Here is a 17,163-nt window from a genome sequence, read left to right on the forward strand (position 1 = left end):
CGTTTAACAGATGGTGAAATATTGATATCACATAATACAATATCATGATCTGAGATACCTGGATAAGTCTTCACATTTGATATCATGTTGCAGTTGTTGGTAAATATCAAATCCAGTGTGTTTTGAGATGCTGGTCTTGTCACCTGGGTCACTAACTGAATAAGGCCAATTTCACTGAAAATCTCCAATGCATTGTCATGCAACCCTTTACGTTTACTATCTGGTTTTGTGATTACATTTTTCCAGTCAATATCCGGCAGGTTAAAATCCCCGCATAGTAGGATATTGCTCAACTTTGGGTTGCGTTTGCTCTTTGTGAGAATTTTGTTCACACTGTCCTGGAGATGCTGTAATGGTTCAATTCCTGCATTTGGAGTGCGATAATAACTACCCAGGAATAACACTCCAGACCCCTTAAACTCAATTGTTGACCAAACCATTTCGCACGGAGTGTCAAGGTCTGGTTTATCGGTAACAATAAGATTATTTTTGCATGCAACAAAAACTCCACCTCCACCTTCAGTTCTGTCTTTCCTGATCACATTATATTCATCTGGAAAGACTGAATATGTGGGTATCGTTGGGTCAAGCTTGGATTCACATCCAAAGATGATATCAGGTTTGAGTTCATTAACAGAAACATGAAATTGGGCCTTTCTTTTTGGCCAATGAAGCCCATCACAATTTACAATCATAGCTTTGAGCTTTGGTGGATTTGCCCTTTTCTTATGCTTACTTGAAGTACTGACAAATGGGGTGCTTTCTTTGTTTGGTGTTGAAGTTTGAATTGGAATGAAGCTTTCGCTTTCAATATTGGATATGTCGCTCTCATCACTATCAAGGATTTGAAAGGAATTTGAGGTATCAAATAAGGTACTATTGAATATACCGGGTGATGTGTTGGGAAAACCACATGCGATACATAGCCATGACAAATTTGAGTTGGCACAGTACACATTATACATATGGTTTGACAGACCAGTGCAATTTATATGATACCATGTAGAGCAGCAATCACAGAAGATGCCTTTATCCTCATCACAAACCTCGTTCTCACAAATCCCACATGGGTAAGAGGAAAGCACATCTTGGGCGGGGCCGGGATTTAATTCGACCTGACCGCTCATAAACAGAACTAGCAAAATAAGTTGCCTGGGTGCTGAACTGTGTTTATGAAGTAAACCATGATAATAAAATCTGTTTGGTTTAGATTTCAGGGAGCAAGCAAGGCCCAGCCAATTTTGCAAGGCTTTGAAATTGGTGCTATATTGCGTTGGGTGTGGCTGTTTATTGACGTAATATGAAGCGTCATTACTGAAACAATTTAAATTGAGTGTGCCGTTGTTGTATTCATACTTTGGCACATGATTTCCCTGGTCACGGTATCTAGGGATCAACTTGCTTGGATCACATGACCTATAAATGTATAAGGCTATAAGGAACTGTAGTACGAGTCTGAGAAGTTTTGTTGACTCCATGTTAAAATTGTGCCATAAAATGTTTTCACCTGTATGAAACTGATCTTCTGTAAACTATCCAGTGCAGTGTATAGCAACACGCAATAGTATACAATCTTAAAACAAGCAAGTTTAGTAAGAATGTTATTGTGTAAGGAGGCTTAGATATTGAATATAAGACCCATAAACTATTGGGCATCACTTCAAAAGAGAGTAAGCTGACACATCAATTTGGGATGTAGTACCAGCTACAGGGCCGCCATTTTGAAAAGGCGGGAAAGTTTCCACATCTGATAAAACACATTTAGAAAGTAGCCATAAATCTTTGCACATCTAAATATAATAGCCTATAGGCCTACTGAAATTTGCTCCTATTTTCCATAGGATTCATATGCTCCTCAGAAGGTAGGTGGTTGCTTTTAGATTATTTTGTGAATCACTTTAATTGTCCACAATCCACGACATCGACAGAGTCGATAAGAATTCTGAGCAGAATGGGATGAAAGTGATGAACTTATGAACATTCGTCACAACTAAACAAGAGAACAGATACGAGTTACATAATTTTAATTGCAAAAATATAATTGTAAATGGTTGCTTGCGGTAGTAATTTTCAAATTAATAAGTGAGTTCCAAAATATTGTTGGGCAACAAAAATTATTGGGTTCTAAGATGGAATATCTGTACAGTTCTTTCATAGACACGTTAACCATACGTGCCTATACATTATGTATGAATATTAAACTCAAGGCTCTTCATCTATTATTCCCAAGAAAGATAAACATTGTCAAGTGATCTTTTGAAAAATGCAATGCATGCATGCATGTATAAAGTTTCTGCGCAAAGTTTCTGAGGAGTGAGGGCTACGGCCGGCCCTTACGAAACAGTTCTGTAAAACTAATATAGCAGGGTCGTCTTCATGTATTAAGCTCCCTTCTTGGTTGAGCGCTTTACCATGTCCGTGGTTTCAACCTTTCTTGGATTATTATTATTACTATTTTTTTTTTGCATGCATGCATGTATATATATGCATAATATTCATAAAGACATTCTGGTACGGACACTGTAAAAGGTTGAAATTTTAGATAAAAATATTGTAAAATAGTAGGAAGCAGAGGATGATTTAAGCACTTCCCAGCAAGTCTTGCGGTTAGCACAGCTGTGTGAGTGAACATGACACCACTGGGACCACTGCCCGCCCACTGCATACACACGTGCATGGTGAAATTTGAATTTTGACAGATATATTTACAATAAAAACACCTTCAAAAGGTCGGTCGATTTCACATTTTATGTTATCTACAGAAGGTGTGAATTATCCTTCATGCATACATCACTTTAGATCTGAAATCGACCAACTAATAATGACACACGGGCAATTCTAAAACAACATCTTTTGCACAGAGTTCAATGGGGTTTGAAAAGTAAAGTGGCAGTTGAAACTCTAGTGATACACTTTTACAGTGCATGATGGGGCTTCCTTAAATCATCCTCTGAGTAGGAAGATGGCCACTGATTTTTTTTTAAACCGCAAACAAATTTTGACTTTTTAAAATAAACCTATATATATATACGCCCAAGTTGGCTGAAGACTGATTGTACATGTACAACCGCAATTTATTGTTCGATATCTTAGTTACTGTGTTCGTTTTCTTTTATTCTCCATTTTCAGACAATAATATCCATCATGGCATTTAATGTAAGTATTATTATTTTATCATAAAAACTTTGTTAACAGTTAAAGAAGGAAATATAAAGAATTCAAGAAGGAGTGAAGGAAGGAAAGAAAGAAGGCAAAACTTATCATCTGACACACAATTTTGGCAGAAAAGAAATGAATTTAAGGAAAGAAAAACGAAAAGAACGAATGAAAGAAACAGAAAGGAGAAAAAATAGAAAATGAAAGAAGTACACAAAATTTACGAAACAGAGAGAAAGAAAGAAAGAAAGAAAGAAAGAACGACTAAGAAAGAAAGAAAGAACGAAAGAACGAACGAACGAACGAACGAAAGAAAGAAAGAAAGAAAGAACGACTAAGAAAAAGCGACTAAGAAAGAACGAAAGAAAGAACGAAAGAAAGAAAGGATCAAGAAAAAAGTAATGAATGTGTGAAATGAGTCAATGGGTGACGAAGGGAATAATGCATGAAACAAAGAATGGATAGATGAAAACCCGATGAACGAGCTAACGAATGATACGGAGACCCCGAAGTGACATGAAAGAAAAATCTCGGGGTCCGACTTAGTCGGGGCCCCGAGTTACTATCTCGGACCACTAGTTACTATAAGTCGGGGCCCGAGTTATACTATCTCGAACCCCGAGTTACTAAGTCAGGGCCCCGAGTTACCGAGGTTTTTTTTCCTTTCATGCCACTTCGGGCCGGGGCTCCGTAGAATGAAGAGTGAGTGTATCAATTAAACAAATAAATGAACATGATTACCGAACGAATTAAAAAATGAATATTTTTGTTTCCTTATTTTTGTGTCTCCTTTTTAGATACCGAAACCCATCGAATTGATGCCCAAACCAGAAAGCGGAGTACCTGGTTGTCCACCGGGTCTTGAGTACCTGACTCAACTTGATCAGTTGTTGATACATCAACAACTTGAATTACTGGAAGGTGTATCACAAGGATCCACGAAATGCTCATCTATCCGGGTAAAATTTATTGACCCCAATACATTTTGCACATTCATTGAATGACCCTTGACAATTTCGGTACAAAAACTCACACTCTGCAATTGAGGTCAAATTTTGCACTTTGATTGTGTGATATAGGTTACTGAGCTACGCCATTGGGATGAGTCCATTGTGGTCCATAGTGTATGTGCTAAACACGAGATCTTTTATGCTACATTATGCAGTTACTGTACGTTTTTCCTATTCAGTGCACACACAGCGCTCCAATTGATGATTGACCTTTAGCTCACTCACTGTACTTTAGGTATAAGCAATAGACTAGTTAGTGGGCTGGAGGGAAAACCCTTCACCCAATAATAGCCATAGAGGCTCACATGTGAATTATAATGTTCATCCTTAACATACTACAATTTGAAGTAAAAAATGTCACGGGAAAGCTGTTGCCGAGCTGTTTTTCCCGAAGAGAGTTTTCCAAAATTTCATAACAGTCGGACGTGTAATTTTAATGGCAAATTCGTGTGATCGGTTTGATCAATTTTCGCCATAGAAGCTGTAAAAAAACTTCAATTCTTTCCCTCTATGGTCATCTAAAATGATTAAAATGCGATTTTGGGAAGATTGTTGTCGAGCCCTCCCAAATATGGAGTTCTGACTGCCCGATAGAGAGCTAAAAAATGGAAAAACTTTTTCCAAACCGTGTTTAGTCTAAAACGACATGTTTCTCATTTACTTGTGTGATACGATCACAATAAATGTGACAAGTTTGACATGAGTTGTACCATCAACATGGCTGGATAACAATATGCAGACTTTTGTTCTCATTTCGGAAACAAAGGCCACACTCAGTATTGTAAATGTGCGTTTGCTTTGTAATGGTGCATCCAACTGAAATTATAATACCTATTGACCATCACAGCACATTGCGATATCGCACAGGAAATCAGAAACATATGTTTATGGATTTAACTAGGGATATGAGACACATCCCTGATTTAACATAGTTGAGCTGTTTTGAATGAGGTTTATCTTGGTGTAATGGGGTTTAAGTCCTGCAAAGGTCGTGGTGAATTCTGCTGTAGACATGACTGCATAATGAAGTGTCTATGTTACATTTTTTTTCATTTAACCATAACGTTTAGCGTTAGGGTTAAATAAATAACAAAGCTAACATGCATTTTTCTGGATATCGGAAAGAAAAGAAGGAAAGAAAAAGGAGAGAAAATGAACAAAGAAGTTACTTGGTAACCCCGGGACTCGAACCTTAGACCCCTGTGTGCCAAGCACAAGATCACCGACCGGTAGATATTGAAAGGGCAAATTTGAGCACACGGGTTCGGGTGAAAGAATTCTCATTTTAAATTTTCCACTAGTGCGTATAGATTCTCGCCGATAATTATACCAAGTTTTATCGATAAAGGGGGCACACATCTAAATAATCGTCCCATTGAAATACACGTGAAAGTACAAGAAAGTAAATTCGTTTTTCTACCCTTTCGTATGGATTTTCTTAAAGTATAAAGTCTGAAATTTAATAAAAATTTATTTTTTGTGACTAATCTAGTCGAACTTTTGAGCTACGGGCACCTGAACAGCGCCCTCGCGAATTTCAGCAGTACAAATTTCAGGAAATTTGTGCTCTGTCCTTCCTACTGTACAAAAGGATAGAGAAAAGTGCATTTTCAGGAAATTTTGACAACACCAAGTGGCATCTGTGAATATATCTGAAAGGAGTTTTCTCGCCTGATATAATTATTTTACAATTTAGCCCAATTTTCTTTTTGTTCACACAGTGGTGACTGGCTTTGATTTTCAGAACCGTTATGTTATCAAGAATACAATGGGTCAACAAGTTTACTTCGCTATGGAGCGTAAGTTATTTCTTAAACTCAAGTTTGCTTCGCTATGGAGCGCAAGTTATTTCTTAAATTCAAGTTTGCTTCGCTATGGAACGTAAGTTATTTCTTAAACTCAAGTCTATTTTGCTATGGAGAGTAAGTTATTTCTTAAATTCAAGTTTACTTCCCTATGGAGGGTAAGTTATATTTGAAACTCAAGTTTGCTTCACCATGGAGCGTAAGTTATTTCTTAAACTCAAGTTTACTTCGCCATGGAGCGTAATTTATTTTTTAAACTCAAGTTTGCTTCGCTATGGAGCGTAAGGGGCTGAGCAATAATTATGAGCCCTGGGGAAGGTTTTTGGGGGGGGTGGGCAAGAACATTTTGACGAGCCGAAAGGGGGGGAAGTAATTTTGGCAAGCCCAGAGGGGGGGATTTTGGCAAACATTCATGGGGCGGCTTTTATGAAACGCTCTAAAAAGGCTTAGGAAAACAGTACGGAAACGCTTACATATGCAAATTTTCCAGCTCGCTGCGCTCGCAACATGTATCTAGACCATTTAAGGTTTGCAAATTGGGATCACAAAAATTTGGCATGTACAAGGGGGGGGGCAAAGATTTTTTTGGCAGGCCGAGAGGGGAGGGGGGCAAGCGATTGGAGAGCCGTTTGGAAATTTTACCCCAGGGGCCTCATAATTATTGCACAGCCCTAAGGTATTTCTTAAACTCAAGTTTGCTTCGCTATGGAGCGCAAGTTATTTCTTCAATTCAAGTTTGCTTCGCTATGGCGCATAAGTTATTTCTTAAACTCAAGTTTACTTCCCTATAAAATGTAAGTTATTTTTCAAACTCAAGTTTGCTTCGCCAAGGAGCGTAATATATTCAACCACGACATACCGGTATTTTTGCTCCTCTTTAAAAGTATTGCTAGTTATAGAATTGGGTGCTAAGATGTACGAGTAAGAATCCAATGTTTGATCCACAGAGTCGTCATTCTGCTGGCGTTGTGCTTGTAAAAGTCGGAGGCAGTTCACCATGACTATCACTGATAACAATGGGCAGGTATGTTTGTAGCAGTGAAATCGCTTTAAAATGAGAAGACTGATGGCGACACTAAGAATTTTTCCGGGGGGGAGGACAATGAGAGGACAAAGTGAAATATGTGACGGTGCACATCGGGAAACTATAACTGTACAGAGCCAGGCTGTAGAGGATAGAGTATGAATGTAATGGGAAGCACCGACCATGATTGGGGGACATAAACATATAAATCAACTTGCAATTCGACGTAAAGCCAATGCCTACGTTTGTTAGGGTAGAAGATAGACCCCTGTGGTACACCCTTGGTGTGTAAACAGTCTGTCCGGTGAGCGTCCGCTATAAAGAGCAAGGGCATAGCGTGAGTCATCCTGGGGGCATCGACCATGATTGGGGCACACAGAGCCTGATTGGGAAGGGACACAAGCAGTTTTTCGGCAATTTTCGTATGGGATTTTCTAAATTTTTCCAATCGATTCGGGCACGTGCCCCTCCCCCGTGCACCTATGACGCTACGCCATTGATAAAGAGTGTTTACTACTACCATGTCTATTGCACCCCTCACTTGAATTTATTGCTACCTATGTTTTGAAGTGCTAATGGTGTCAACTACCCGAATTGACAGGTTCCCAAAATTAAGAATTGGCTAGAATCCGTGAAAGGGTCAAGTTTTCACAGGATAAGCAATTTGAGGCCATTTTCATTGAAATCGGCCTGCGTGGCTAAAAAAACTGACCATCCCCAGCTTTGACCATTTTGCTCAAGAATGGTAAGTCGCAGGTAGGTCAAACTGTTTTTTTTTTTGAGTCCCCAAGACGAGATGAATATAGTTTCTAATCAAATTTGAGTAAGTTTCAAATTTGACCCATGTGCTGACCTTTACTTGAGCCTTACACGGCTTCGAGCCACATTTTAATTTTGGAAACCTGTCAATTCTATAGTAATAGACACCCTTAGCACTTTATAGGTGTCATTGTATCCCACAGGGGTGCAAACTAGGCCCTCTTACATCACGTACATCCCCAACTAATTGTTTCAGGAAATCGTCAAGATGTCGAGACCATTCAAATGTTGTTCTGGTATGGGTCAATGCTGGTATGCTGGATGCTGTGATTGTTGCTCAGACGAAATCACTGTAGAATCGCCACCTGGGGAAGTGATTGGGAAAATCAAACATGGGTATGTATTATGAGTTACTGTAGGTGTCGGGTATGGAATGAATAGTTGTGGAGATTGGTGGGGTGTGTGCAGCGATGTGTGCCGGGTATGTATGTTTGTATTAAAGGACATGTAACGAACCTTGATCTGACTCTTTACCGCAAGTTCGTAGGAGGGGGGGGCAAACGGCCTCAAAGAAAATGGTAACGGATAAAATGGGGACGCCAATGAGTAATGTTCCCTTAAAATGGCTAAAAATTTGTCAAAAATTAATAAGTTTTGCCACTTAAATTCTGGCTATGCTACTGCTTTAACCGCGTAAACGGTCACACACCTCTAACCGATGACGTCCACGGTTGCCGGAATCAGCCATAATTTTAAGCTGCGTGCACTTGACATTAAACCAATGCTCGCGTTTGTTAGGGTAGAGAATGTACCCCTGGGGTACACCCTTAATTGGTATGTATCCAGTCTGCCCGGTGAGTATCCTCGATTGGGCATTTAATTTTGGTCTGTACGTCGGTATGGGTCCACGGTTGATTTGTTTAATGAATCTATAGTACGTTTTCTTTTTCAGTCATAAATAAAGATTTTACCCTCTGCCTTTTGCTTGAAGTAACGTTTTTCAAGATCTACATTCATTTTCATTTTTTTTTTTCATCTTCAGAGGAAGCAAATGGTATCCTCATCTGGAGGTCACAGATGCACACGATGATCTAGTGTTTCATATCTGGGGACCATGCTGTCTATGCCAGACTATCTGCTGTCAAGCGGACCTTGACTTTAAGGTAAATGCGATTCAATCGCAATATGATAATAGTAACTCTAAGTCTCGTCTGAAATGGTACGACTTTGATAGAGTTCTTTGAATTACCTTATATTTATATATCTTTCCAGGGGATGGGGGCACTCACTCAACTTTCGAAGTGATGGTATGAGCCTACCGGCGTTAGGAAGTAGTGCCTATTGGTATAAAATGTCGTGGTTTTGTTTTGTTTTTTAAAGGGGGGGTCATTGGGTAAAACTAAAATAACAGAAAGTGGTCACTGGGTATAACTTTTAGAAAATAGTGGTCATTATAAAATTTAGAAATAAGGGGTCATCGAGCAGAAAATTTTGGGAAAAAAATGAACACAATCAGGTTTTTGGTTCCAAATTTGCCACATTTACAACATAATTTGCTGAAAGAGAATTTGAAAGTTCCCTCATTATTTTATGGCATTTTGATGATAAAGTTCTCGCAAAAGAGAGGTCTATAGGGAGCCGAACCTAGAAAAAGCGGTATCGGGTACATGACTTTAATAAAGGGGGTCATCGAATCTATTCGACTTCAGGAAAAGTGGCAAATTGACGGGCATATCCCGTCACCTCTACAATTGAGTATCACACGGATATATTTCTTTCTATAATTTAACCCATTTGTTGTTGTCGCAGGTTTACGCAAAGGACGGAGTGACAGTAGTCGGTAACATCGCCAAGCAATGGGCTGGAGCCGTCAAGGAATGTTTTACCAAAGTTTCTAACTTTGGAGTTCAATGTGAGTACACTGTAAAAACTGTACTTAGCAATTAAACACTAAACATGTTTAGAGGATTGATGGATTATAGTGTTTAGCCATTCAACATTGATGTTTAGGAATTTTATCAGTGTTTGAAGTGGAGTAACATCAAGAATGTAATTGCTAAACATAGTTTTTGGAGTGTAAATGTGTTAGAAAGAAACAATGGTGTTGATGAAGATTCGATTGTGTAGGCCGGGGCGCGTCATATTTTTGGTGTGTTATGCTGCCACGGAATTTTGATGTGTGGGTCGATAGGTGACGGCGTACATAAGGGGCTCTTTTGTTGGAGTTGTGAACAGGTAAAAGGGGTGTTTTGAAGCTGCAAACAGTCAAATTCAAGGGTATTTCATGGCTTTCTGGTTGAAAATCGCCTGGGAAAAACCTTCAAAAATGTGAGGAATGAGCCATTTAGGGTTCTTTTAGAGCTGAAATTATAAAAAAAAAAATAAGGGTCTTTCAACGCTCTGTTTTGGTAAAATCAGGGGTCTTTTGAAGCTGTGGAGTCCAAAAGCAGGGGTCTTTTGAAGCTGCGGAGTCCAAAAGCAGGGGTCTTTCCGAGGGAGCATACCAGCATAGTCATTTGTGTTTAGTTGCCCCCGGGGTGTTTTTAGTGTTATAAAGAGGGGTGGTGGTACATGATGTTGGAAATGATGGTGACGATAACGTATAATGTTGTTCATCATGCAGTTATTGTTAAGGGGGTTCGAAACGATGTTTCTGGAAAACAGAAACTGAATTTAGAACCATTTGAATAGATTGAATAAGTTAAGCTAAATACACTGAGCAAAATAGTTTTTGTTTGAAGGAAATCGGACATACGGTTGTCAAGATATGCATGTTTTAGTTTCTTTGTATTCTATTGTTTTTGCAAATATATTGATGAAGTTAATGAGGAAAATTGGCAAAATGTGCTCATGAATATTCATGTTTGCCAATATTATACCAATATCTTATGAATAAACCTTCATACTACTTTTATTTTATATGATTTTGACATGAAACTTTGCCAATGTGTTTCTATGGCCTAAAGCATTACCATGTGATTTTCCCGCCCATCTAGATTTGCGGGAAAATCACATGTTAAAGGTTTAGGTCATAGAGACACATTGGCAAAGTTTCAGGTCAAAATTTAAAGGTAAAAGTAGTATGAAGGTTTATTCATAAAATATTGGGAAAATATTGGCAAAATTAATATTAATGAGCACATTTTGCCAATTTTCTTCATTAACTTCATCAATATATTGGCAAAAACAATAGAATACAAAGAATCTTTCAACAGCAATATCTCAAAAACCGTTTGTCCGATTTGGCTCAAATTTTAGAATTAAGATTATTTTGCATATCTCTCTGCAACAAGTCTATTTTAATCTCAATCAGAGCAACTTGATTTTGCCTTTCGTACACAGGGGCACTCACAATAGGCAATTGAACCCTACTGGTAGCGCTGTGTTGTAGCTATACGGGTTGAACTAGTTAGTATCATATATCAAAAAGTATAAAAGCTATGATTTTAGTACTTTCTCTATGTTTCAATTACTTATTCTTTTCCAAATATCTGAATCTTCAACCCGGTACAAGCTTTAATAACGGGGGAACATACATTTTTTTAAAAGAAATCCTACCATCTATCCAAACTCGCCGTGTTATTCCAATGCACATTTTACTTCACCGGGCAGCCATTTTTTGATCGTATTTTGAAGACTGGTGTCATAAAACCGTCATAGGTACAAATTTAGTACTTTCTGTCAATCAATTATGGCTTATTCTCTACATGTCAATCTTTAAATAATTGGCATAGTCCTTATAATAACGGTCGTCTGCCTTGATGAGTAAATGACAGCAAACAGCTGCAAACCAGTGAAAAATATCCCAAAACTCGGTCAGTAGAGCTCTGCTCGTACATGTCAATAGAGTCATTATCGATTGGATTAGTCGTCCGAAGCGGACAATTCGGTCGCTCATTGGATCAATATTATCAGGTGGTAATAAATTTGCATTGGACAATAGATTACTATATAATGGTTTAGTACTGCATATATCGGTTTAATCTTCAATAAGCGGGTTTATGGCTGGAAAGGTCACAGTGAATTCGCCGTGGACGTAAATGCACTATGTGATGATGATGACGTGCGGTTGATTGCTTAAGATTACCAACTTTGGAATTCAATGCGAGTTGATTTTGTTACAAAAAACACGATGATGTTGTAATGTTGATAATAATGCGTTGGTGGTGGTACACAGCAGCATTCGCCATTGGCCAATTGTTTTTAAAATGCGTAAAAAAAGCAACTTGATTTTAGTGCTAATTTTATATTTATTGCACATTATTTATTTGATTAGCTTTTTGAAATAGCCGAGTGGGCGGGTTTTCGATGAAATATTTTTGTGTAAAAACTAAATAACGATTCGTGATACTGGGTACCAAATTGTAGTACAGTTGATGTCGTTTAGGAGGCATAACATTTTATTTCAATTTTATATACGCCAAAATATTTTTAGAATCTAGTGAAAATGATTCATGACAGTTGAAAAGATTGTGAAAAATCTATGTAAAAATTTCATCAAACCCTGATAAAGATTACTTTTTCGTTTTTATGGTAATCTAATACTCCATGATGATGATGATGATGTATGATGATGATGATGATGGTATATTTTCCTCATTTTTATGTAGTTCCGATGGATTTGGATGTCAAAATGAAAGCTATGTTGATAGGTGCTACAATGCTGATTGTAAGTATTGGGCAATACAATTCCTCACATAATGTCGATATGACGTCTTTTTTAAAGACATTTCTTGTTTGTCCGTGTTACACTGCCATTTGTAATTATTAAAGACAATTGATCTAATGACATTTTATGTTTCTCTTTTCATTATCAGGAGTACTTGTATATTGAAGCACAACAAAATGGAAACGGTGGCGGTGGCGGGCAGTAGCTGAAACTAAAAAAAAGTAAATAACCCCCTTAAATAATGGCCATTATTCAAAAAGAGGCTATTGTATTACAAATCTGTAAAATGCGTTGGAAGCAGAATTTATTTCTGCGCATTTTGACACCTCATTTGATACGATAGCCCAGAAAACAATAAAACACCGGTCAATTTAATGTAGTGAGGTCCAGATTTGAAAGTTGCACTTACATACAAATTTTTACAATACAATAACACCCAGATATCATTACACAGATTTCCTTCCATTACACTGAATACAAAATCAATACAATTTACTGCAACTTTCAAATCTTGGGTTACACTGATTTCAATGTACGCTGTGACGTCAATTGCTGCAAATGAGGTGTCAAAATGTGCAGAAATAAATTCTGCTTCCAACGCATTTTACAGATTTGTAATATAGGCCTATACAATCACCCGTTTTGGAATAATGGTCATTATTTAAGGGGGGTTAGTTACTTTTTTGAGATGTTTATATACTTTATTATATACCTCATATATAGATTCCTGTCATCTGATTGGTTGAAAGTGCAGTCATTGAATTAACTATGCCCACAAAATGAACTATGGACCGGTCCATGGAAATGAACTATGGACCGGTCACGTGCGTCACGATCAAATTGCGCGTTTTTTCCAGCGTAAAATGATATTACGCACGCGTTAATGTTTTCACGCGCTATAATTACGCAGAAATCGCAGATTGTAATCTGTGTGCCGTTCGCATTGAAACTATTAATTTCTCTTCCCAAAATCCGCTGCTTTTAACCAAACAGATGACAAGAATCTTAAGATTTGGTATATAAAACAAATATTGACTGCTTTTTATTCGGGGCATGGTTAAAATTATAGGCCCGCGGTGATCTCAAAACCATGAATATGCCCCTCGGCTACGCCTCGGGGCATAGTCATGGTTTTGAGATTACCTATGGCCTATAATTTTAACCATGCCCCCTCATAGCAGTCAATATTTGTATAGTATCTGATGGCATAGCCAACTTAAAGATGCCCCTCCCCATGGGATACTAGCCGCCATAATATTTTATATTTTCCTTTTTTGCCCACTTTTGATCATTTTCGTCAATAGAAACTTTACCCCTTGACAGTTGCCCTACTCCCTCGGAAAAATCCTGGGTACGGCACTTTGAATATTGCTATTCCAGAAAAGGTGGTCATCCACAAAGTTATGAGGACCGGAATTCTTATATATTTTTAGAATTTGCGACTGTATTTTTCATGTTTGATCCACAATTCCAAGTGTTTTTTCATAATTTCCACGATTTCCAGTTGTTTGGAACTGTTACCATTTTCCGCACTTTTCATCTATATTGGTGCACCACTCTAAATTTCAAGAATTTGAAATAAATCCGAAGTGATTGTGATTAGGGCCAATCAAGTATTAGATTTAAAATTAAATCTTATAGATTTAAAATCAAAACTTTAAAATAAAAATTCTAATCTGAAATTGGTTAGTCTCTAATTACAATCCTTAAGGGCTGGGGTATGAACGTTTGGACAGTATTTATTTTGGGACATTAGAGCACATCAGACATATCGAATTGCATTCTGAATACGAAGAATGTCATTCTGATATCAAATAATTTTGATTTTTGAAATTCGCAATTTAATACACATTTTATGGCAAATCATTAAAATTGATATTTTGATATTTAACAGTACTTGAAGTAAACTTTATAAATCTGATGATTTATACTTAAAGTGTATGTAGGTGGGATGAAAAGCCGACGATCAATTGAAAATTTTGACCTTTCGTATTGAAGATATGGATTTTTTCCCAAAACACCAAAAAAAATTAGGTCTTTTTGGGAAAAAAATCCATATCTTCAATATGAAAGGTCAAAATTTTCAATTGACCGTCGGCTTTTCCTCCCATCTACATACACAGAATATATCATTAGATTTATATAATTTACTTCGAGGACTGTTATATATCAAAAATTTGAAAAATATCCAATTTTTATAATTTGTCATAAAATTTGTATTATATTGTGATTTTTAAAAATGAAAATTATTTGATATCAGAAAGACATGCTTCGTATTCAGAATGCAATTCGATAGGTCTGAGGTGCTCTCATGTCCCACAAAAAATACTGTCGAAACGCAATAAACGCTCATTTTGGATCCCTTAAGGATTTATTTTTAAGTCCTTGTAATTTAGAGTGTGTGTGGAATTCCCAAACATTTATTGCATCAAGTTATCATAATCCTCTGACATGTCGGATGGGGGTGGTCATCTTTTGTCTGGAATAGCCCATTATTTAAACACTCAATGTACCGTAAACGTTCGCCTAATGGCGCTATGGAGTTCATGGAAATGAGAGAGCGCCATCCCTGTAAAAGCCGACTATTATCACTGATCATTAAGGGTACGTGTAGTTAAAGGGTGAAACCTATCGACACATACAATTATGAACAAGATCGAACAAACTTGTTCATGATAATGCGGTAATCATTCACCTGATACGTTGTGGCCCAGTGAGCAGAGCATTAGACTATAGTGCGAGGATAAAGAGAACTTGTGGAGAAGATTGATGGTTCGAATCTCATGCAGTAATTTCTGACAGATTATGATGTCTGTCAATGTTTTTTTTCTGATTTGAGGAAATTTTATTCTCTATTTTCTTGATTTTATCTTTAACATTGTTTATATAATTTTATTATTTTGTCTTGTATGTGTCTTTTTTCATGATTCTTTGTTTTTATCGTTTCATTTTAGGTAAGCTGACAATATTATTTATAAAGCCTACCCAGTCGCACTGCAGTTTTTAGCGGGATCCCGCAAATGGGGCGTACCTCATCCCATTTTTTCACACTTTTCGAAGTAGCAATTAGCACCTCTTGAGATTTCCGATAAAATCGATGGTCACTAATAGTAGTGGCACCAGTCGCGGTACACCGCAGTACGACGGACTTCTGCACTAGTGCACATTGAATAAACAATGTTCATTGTTTACGCTGGTTTAAATCATGGGTCAATATAACTATAAACATCTAGGGAGTGTGTGTGAATGTGTGATAATGGATGAATATAACTGTTTACTGTTACAGTATTAACCAGCTATTGTTGATGGTATCGGTAGCTAGTGATTTTTTGCTTTACGGGCGGCACTAGTAGGCCCTATTTTAGTAGGCCCTAACTGGCCGGCACTAAACGAAAATCGAAGTGGCAAATGCAATGCAGATTATTATAATATTATTGACTTGTGGCTGCCAAATCCGATGTGTGAACTGCCAAATCCCATGTAATTGATTTAATCTGGCAATTAGGATAGAGTTGTAAACACGGCTGCCAAATCCGATGTGTGAACTGCCAAATCCCATGCAATTGATTTAATCTCGCAATTAGGATAGAGTTGTAAACACGGTCCCGTTCCCGGTCAATCGAGAACAATTCACACACTTTAGTGGTAAACAGAATTAACAGATTATCTCATTATTCTATTGAATGCTCAAACAATGTTAATTGGGGCGGCGATTCAATCAGGAGGTGTATCGGCAAACAGATCATGACAACCTACGAAATGGAAAATTTGAATTTGAAATACTGTACATTGTCACAAACGTCAGAACTATACTTATTTTTATTAATGAAGCTTGGTTGATCATATACATGAAATTGATACGACTCGATTAAAAAAGTAAGACTTTGAAGCATGTTTTAGATCGCCCAATGTGCGAAGCGTTTTTCAAATATACTATTAAAATTTTTAATAAGTACATTTTTAGGAGTTTAAGCTCATATAAAAATTATATAAAAATCAGATTTATTCTCTCTTGGGAAGATTTATTATAATGGACTATGCCTTTCAGCATAACTTCTGATTCTGATATCGTAGAAAAAAAATATGCAGGGAATGCTTGCACCCTCCTTTCTAGAAATAACGCGAAACTGGGAAAGATTGCCAATTCGCACGTGCAGTGGGGTGTATGAAAACACGAGGCGATAGTGCAGATATTTTAATGCGGAAAAGTGGATTGCCGTCATGCCGTGTATTGCATGCGACGAGCGATTGATGTTTTCAGGACAGTTATCTGAAGTTTTCGCGGTATAAAACAGTTCTATAACCCATGTAACATTACCATGAGGAATGTTATAATTATGTTACTATTAGGCTCATTTATTGGTGTGTTGAAATCGAAAACCTTTCTAGGTTATACCCAGGGTCTATGGTTAAACCATTTTTACCAATTTACCAGCGATTTTAAAATGAGTCCTATTTCCAGAATGGCTCCCAATCGGCTTTGAAAAAGCTATAATCCAAAAGCTTCAACCACGCCAGGCCATTTCCCCTACCAGTTATATGTTAATTAACAATATAAACATGCTTTAAGATAAGAGTTTCAAATCAGTGACTTTAGGTAGGCCTATGTAAATAGATCGGTGCTGGAAGCTTACCGCGGTAGGCTTCGTATTGAGTTGATGCGGTGGTGTTTATTGATCAGTCTCACACTTTTCGGTGATAAAACAGATTAGCTGATAACAACTAATTGTGTCGGCGGCC

The 17,163-nt window shown here is 37.4% G+C and overlaps 1 protein-coding gene across 1 annotated transcript; it reads left to right on the top strand.

Moving 5' to 3' along the window:
• The first annotated feature begins 3,963 nt into the window (after positions 1–3,963).
• On the top strand, positions 3,964–12,949 carry LOC140156440 (phospholipid scramblase 2-like). The gene is made up of 8 exons (XM_072179389.1): positions 3,964–4,077; positions 5,888–5,965; positions 6,919–6,995; positions 8,011–8,150; positions 8,797–8,917; positions 9,564–9,666; positions 12,365–12,423; positions 12,572–12,949. The coding sequence occupies exons 1-8, from the start codon at positions 3,975–3,977 to the stop codon at positions 12,626–12,628; spliced, it is 738 nt and encodes a 245-aa protein (XP_072035490.1). The 5' UTR covers positions 3,964–3,974; the 3' UTR covers positions 12,629–12,949.
• Positions 12,950–17,163: the final 4,214 nt, after the last annotated feature.

Source organism: Amphiura filiformis, chromosome 7, assembly GCF_039555335.1.
Source record: "Amphiura filiformis chromosome 7, Afil_fr2py, whole genome shotgun sequence".
NCBI classification, from domain to species: domain Eukaryota; kingdom Metazoa; phylum Echinodermata; class Ophiuroidea; order Amphilepidida; family Amphiuridae; genus Amphiura; species Amphiura filiformis.

What these genes read in the sequence shown, in the direction of transcription:
- LOC140156440 (XM_072179389.1), top strand. Translation starts at nt 3,975, where the DNA reads ATGCCCAAACCAGAAAGCGGAGTACCTGGTTGTCCACCGGGTCTTGAG. An exon ending in ACAACTTGAATTACTGGAAG is followed by an intron (nt 4,078 to 5,887) that starts GTGTATCACAAG and finishes TTGTTCACACAG; the next exon opens with TGGTGACTGGCTTTGATTTT. An exon ending in ATTGGGAAAATCAAACATGG is followed by an intron (nt 8,151 to 8,796) that starts GTATGTATTATG and finishes TTTCATCTTCAG; the next exon opens with AGGAAGCAAATGGTATCCTC.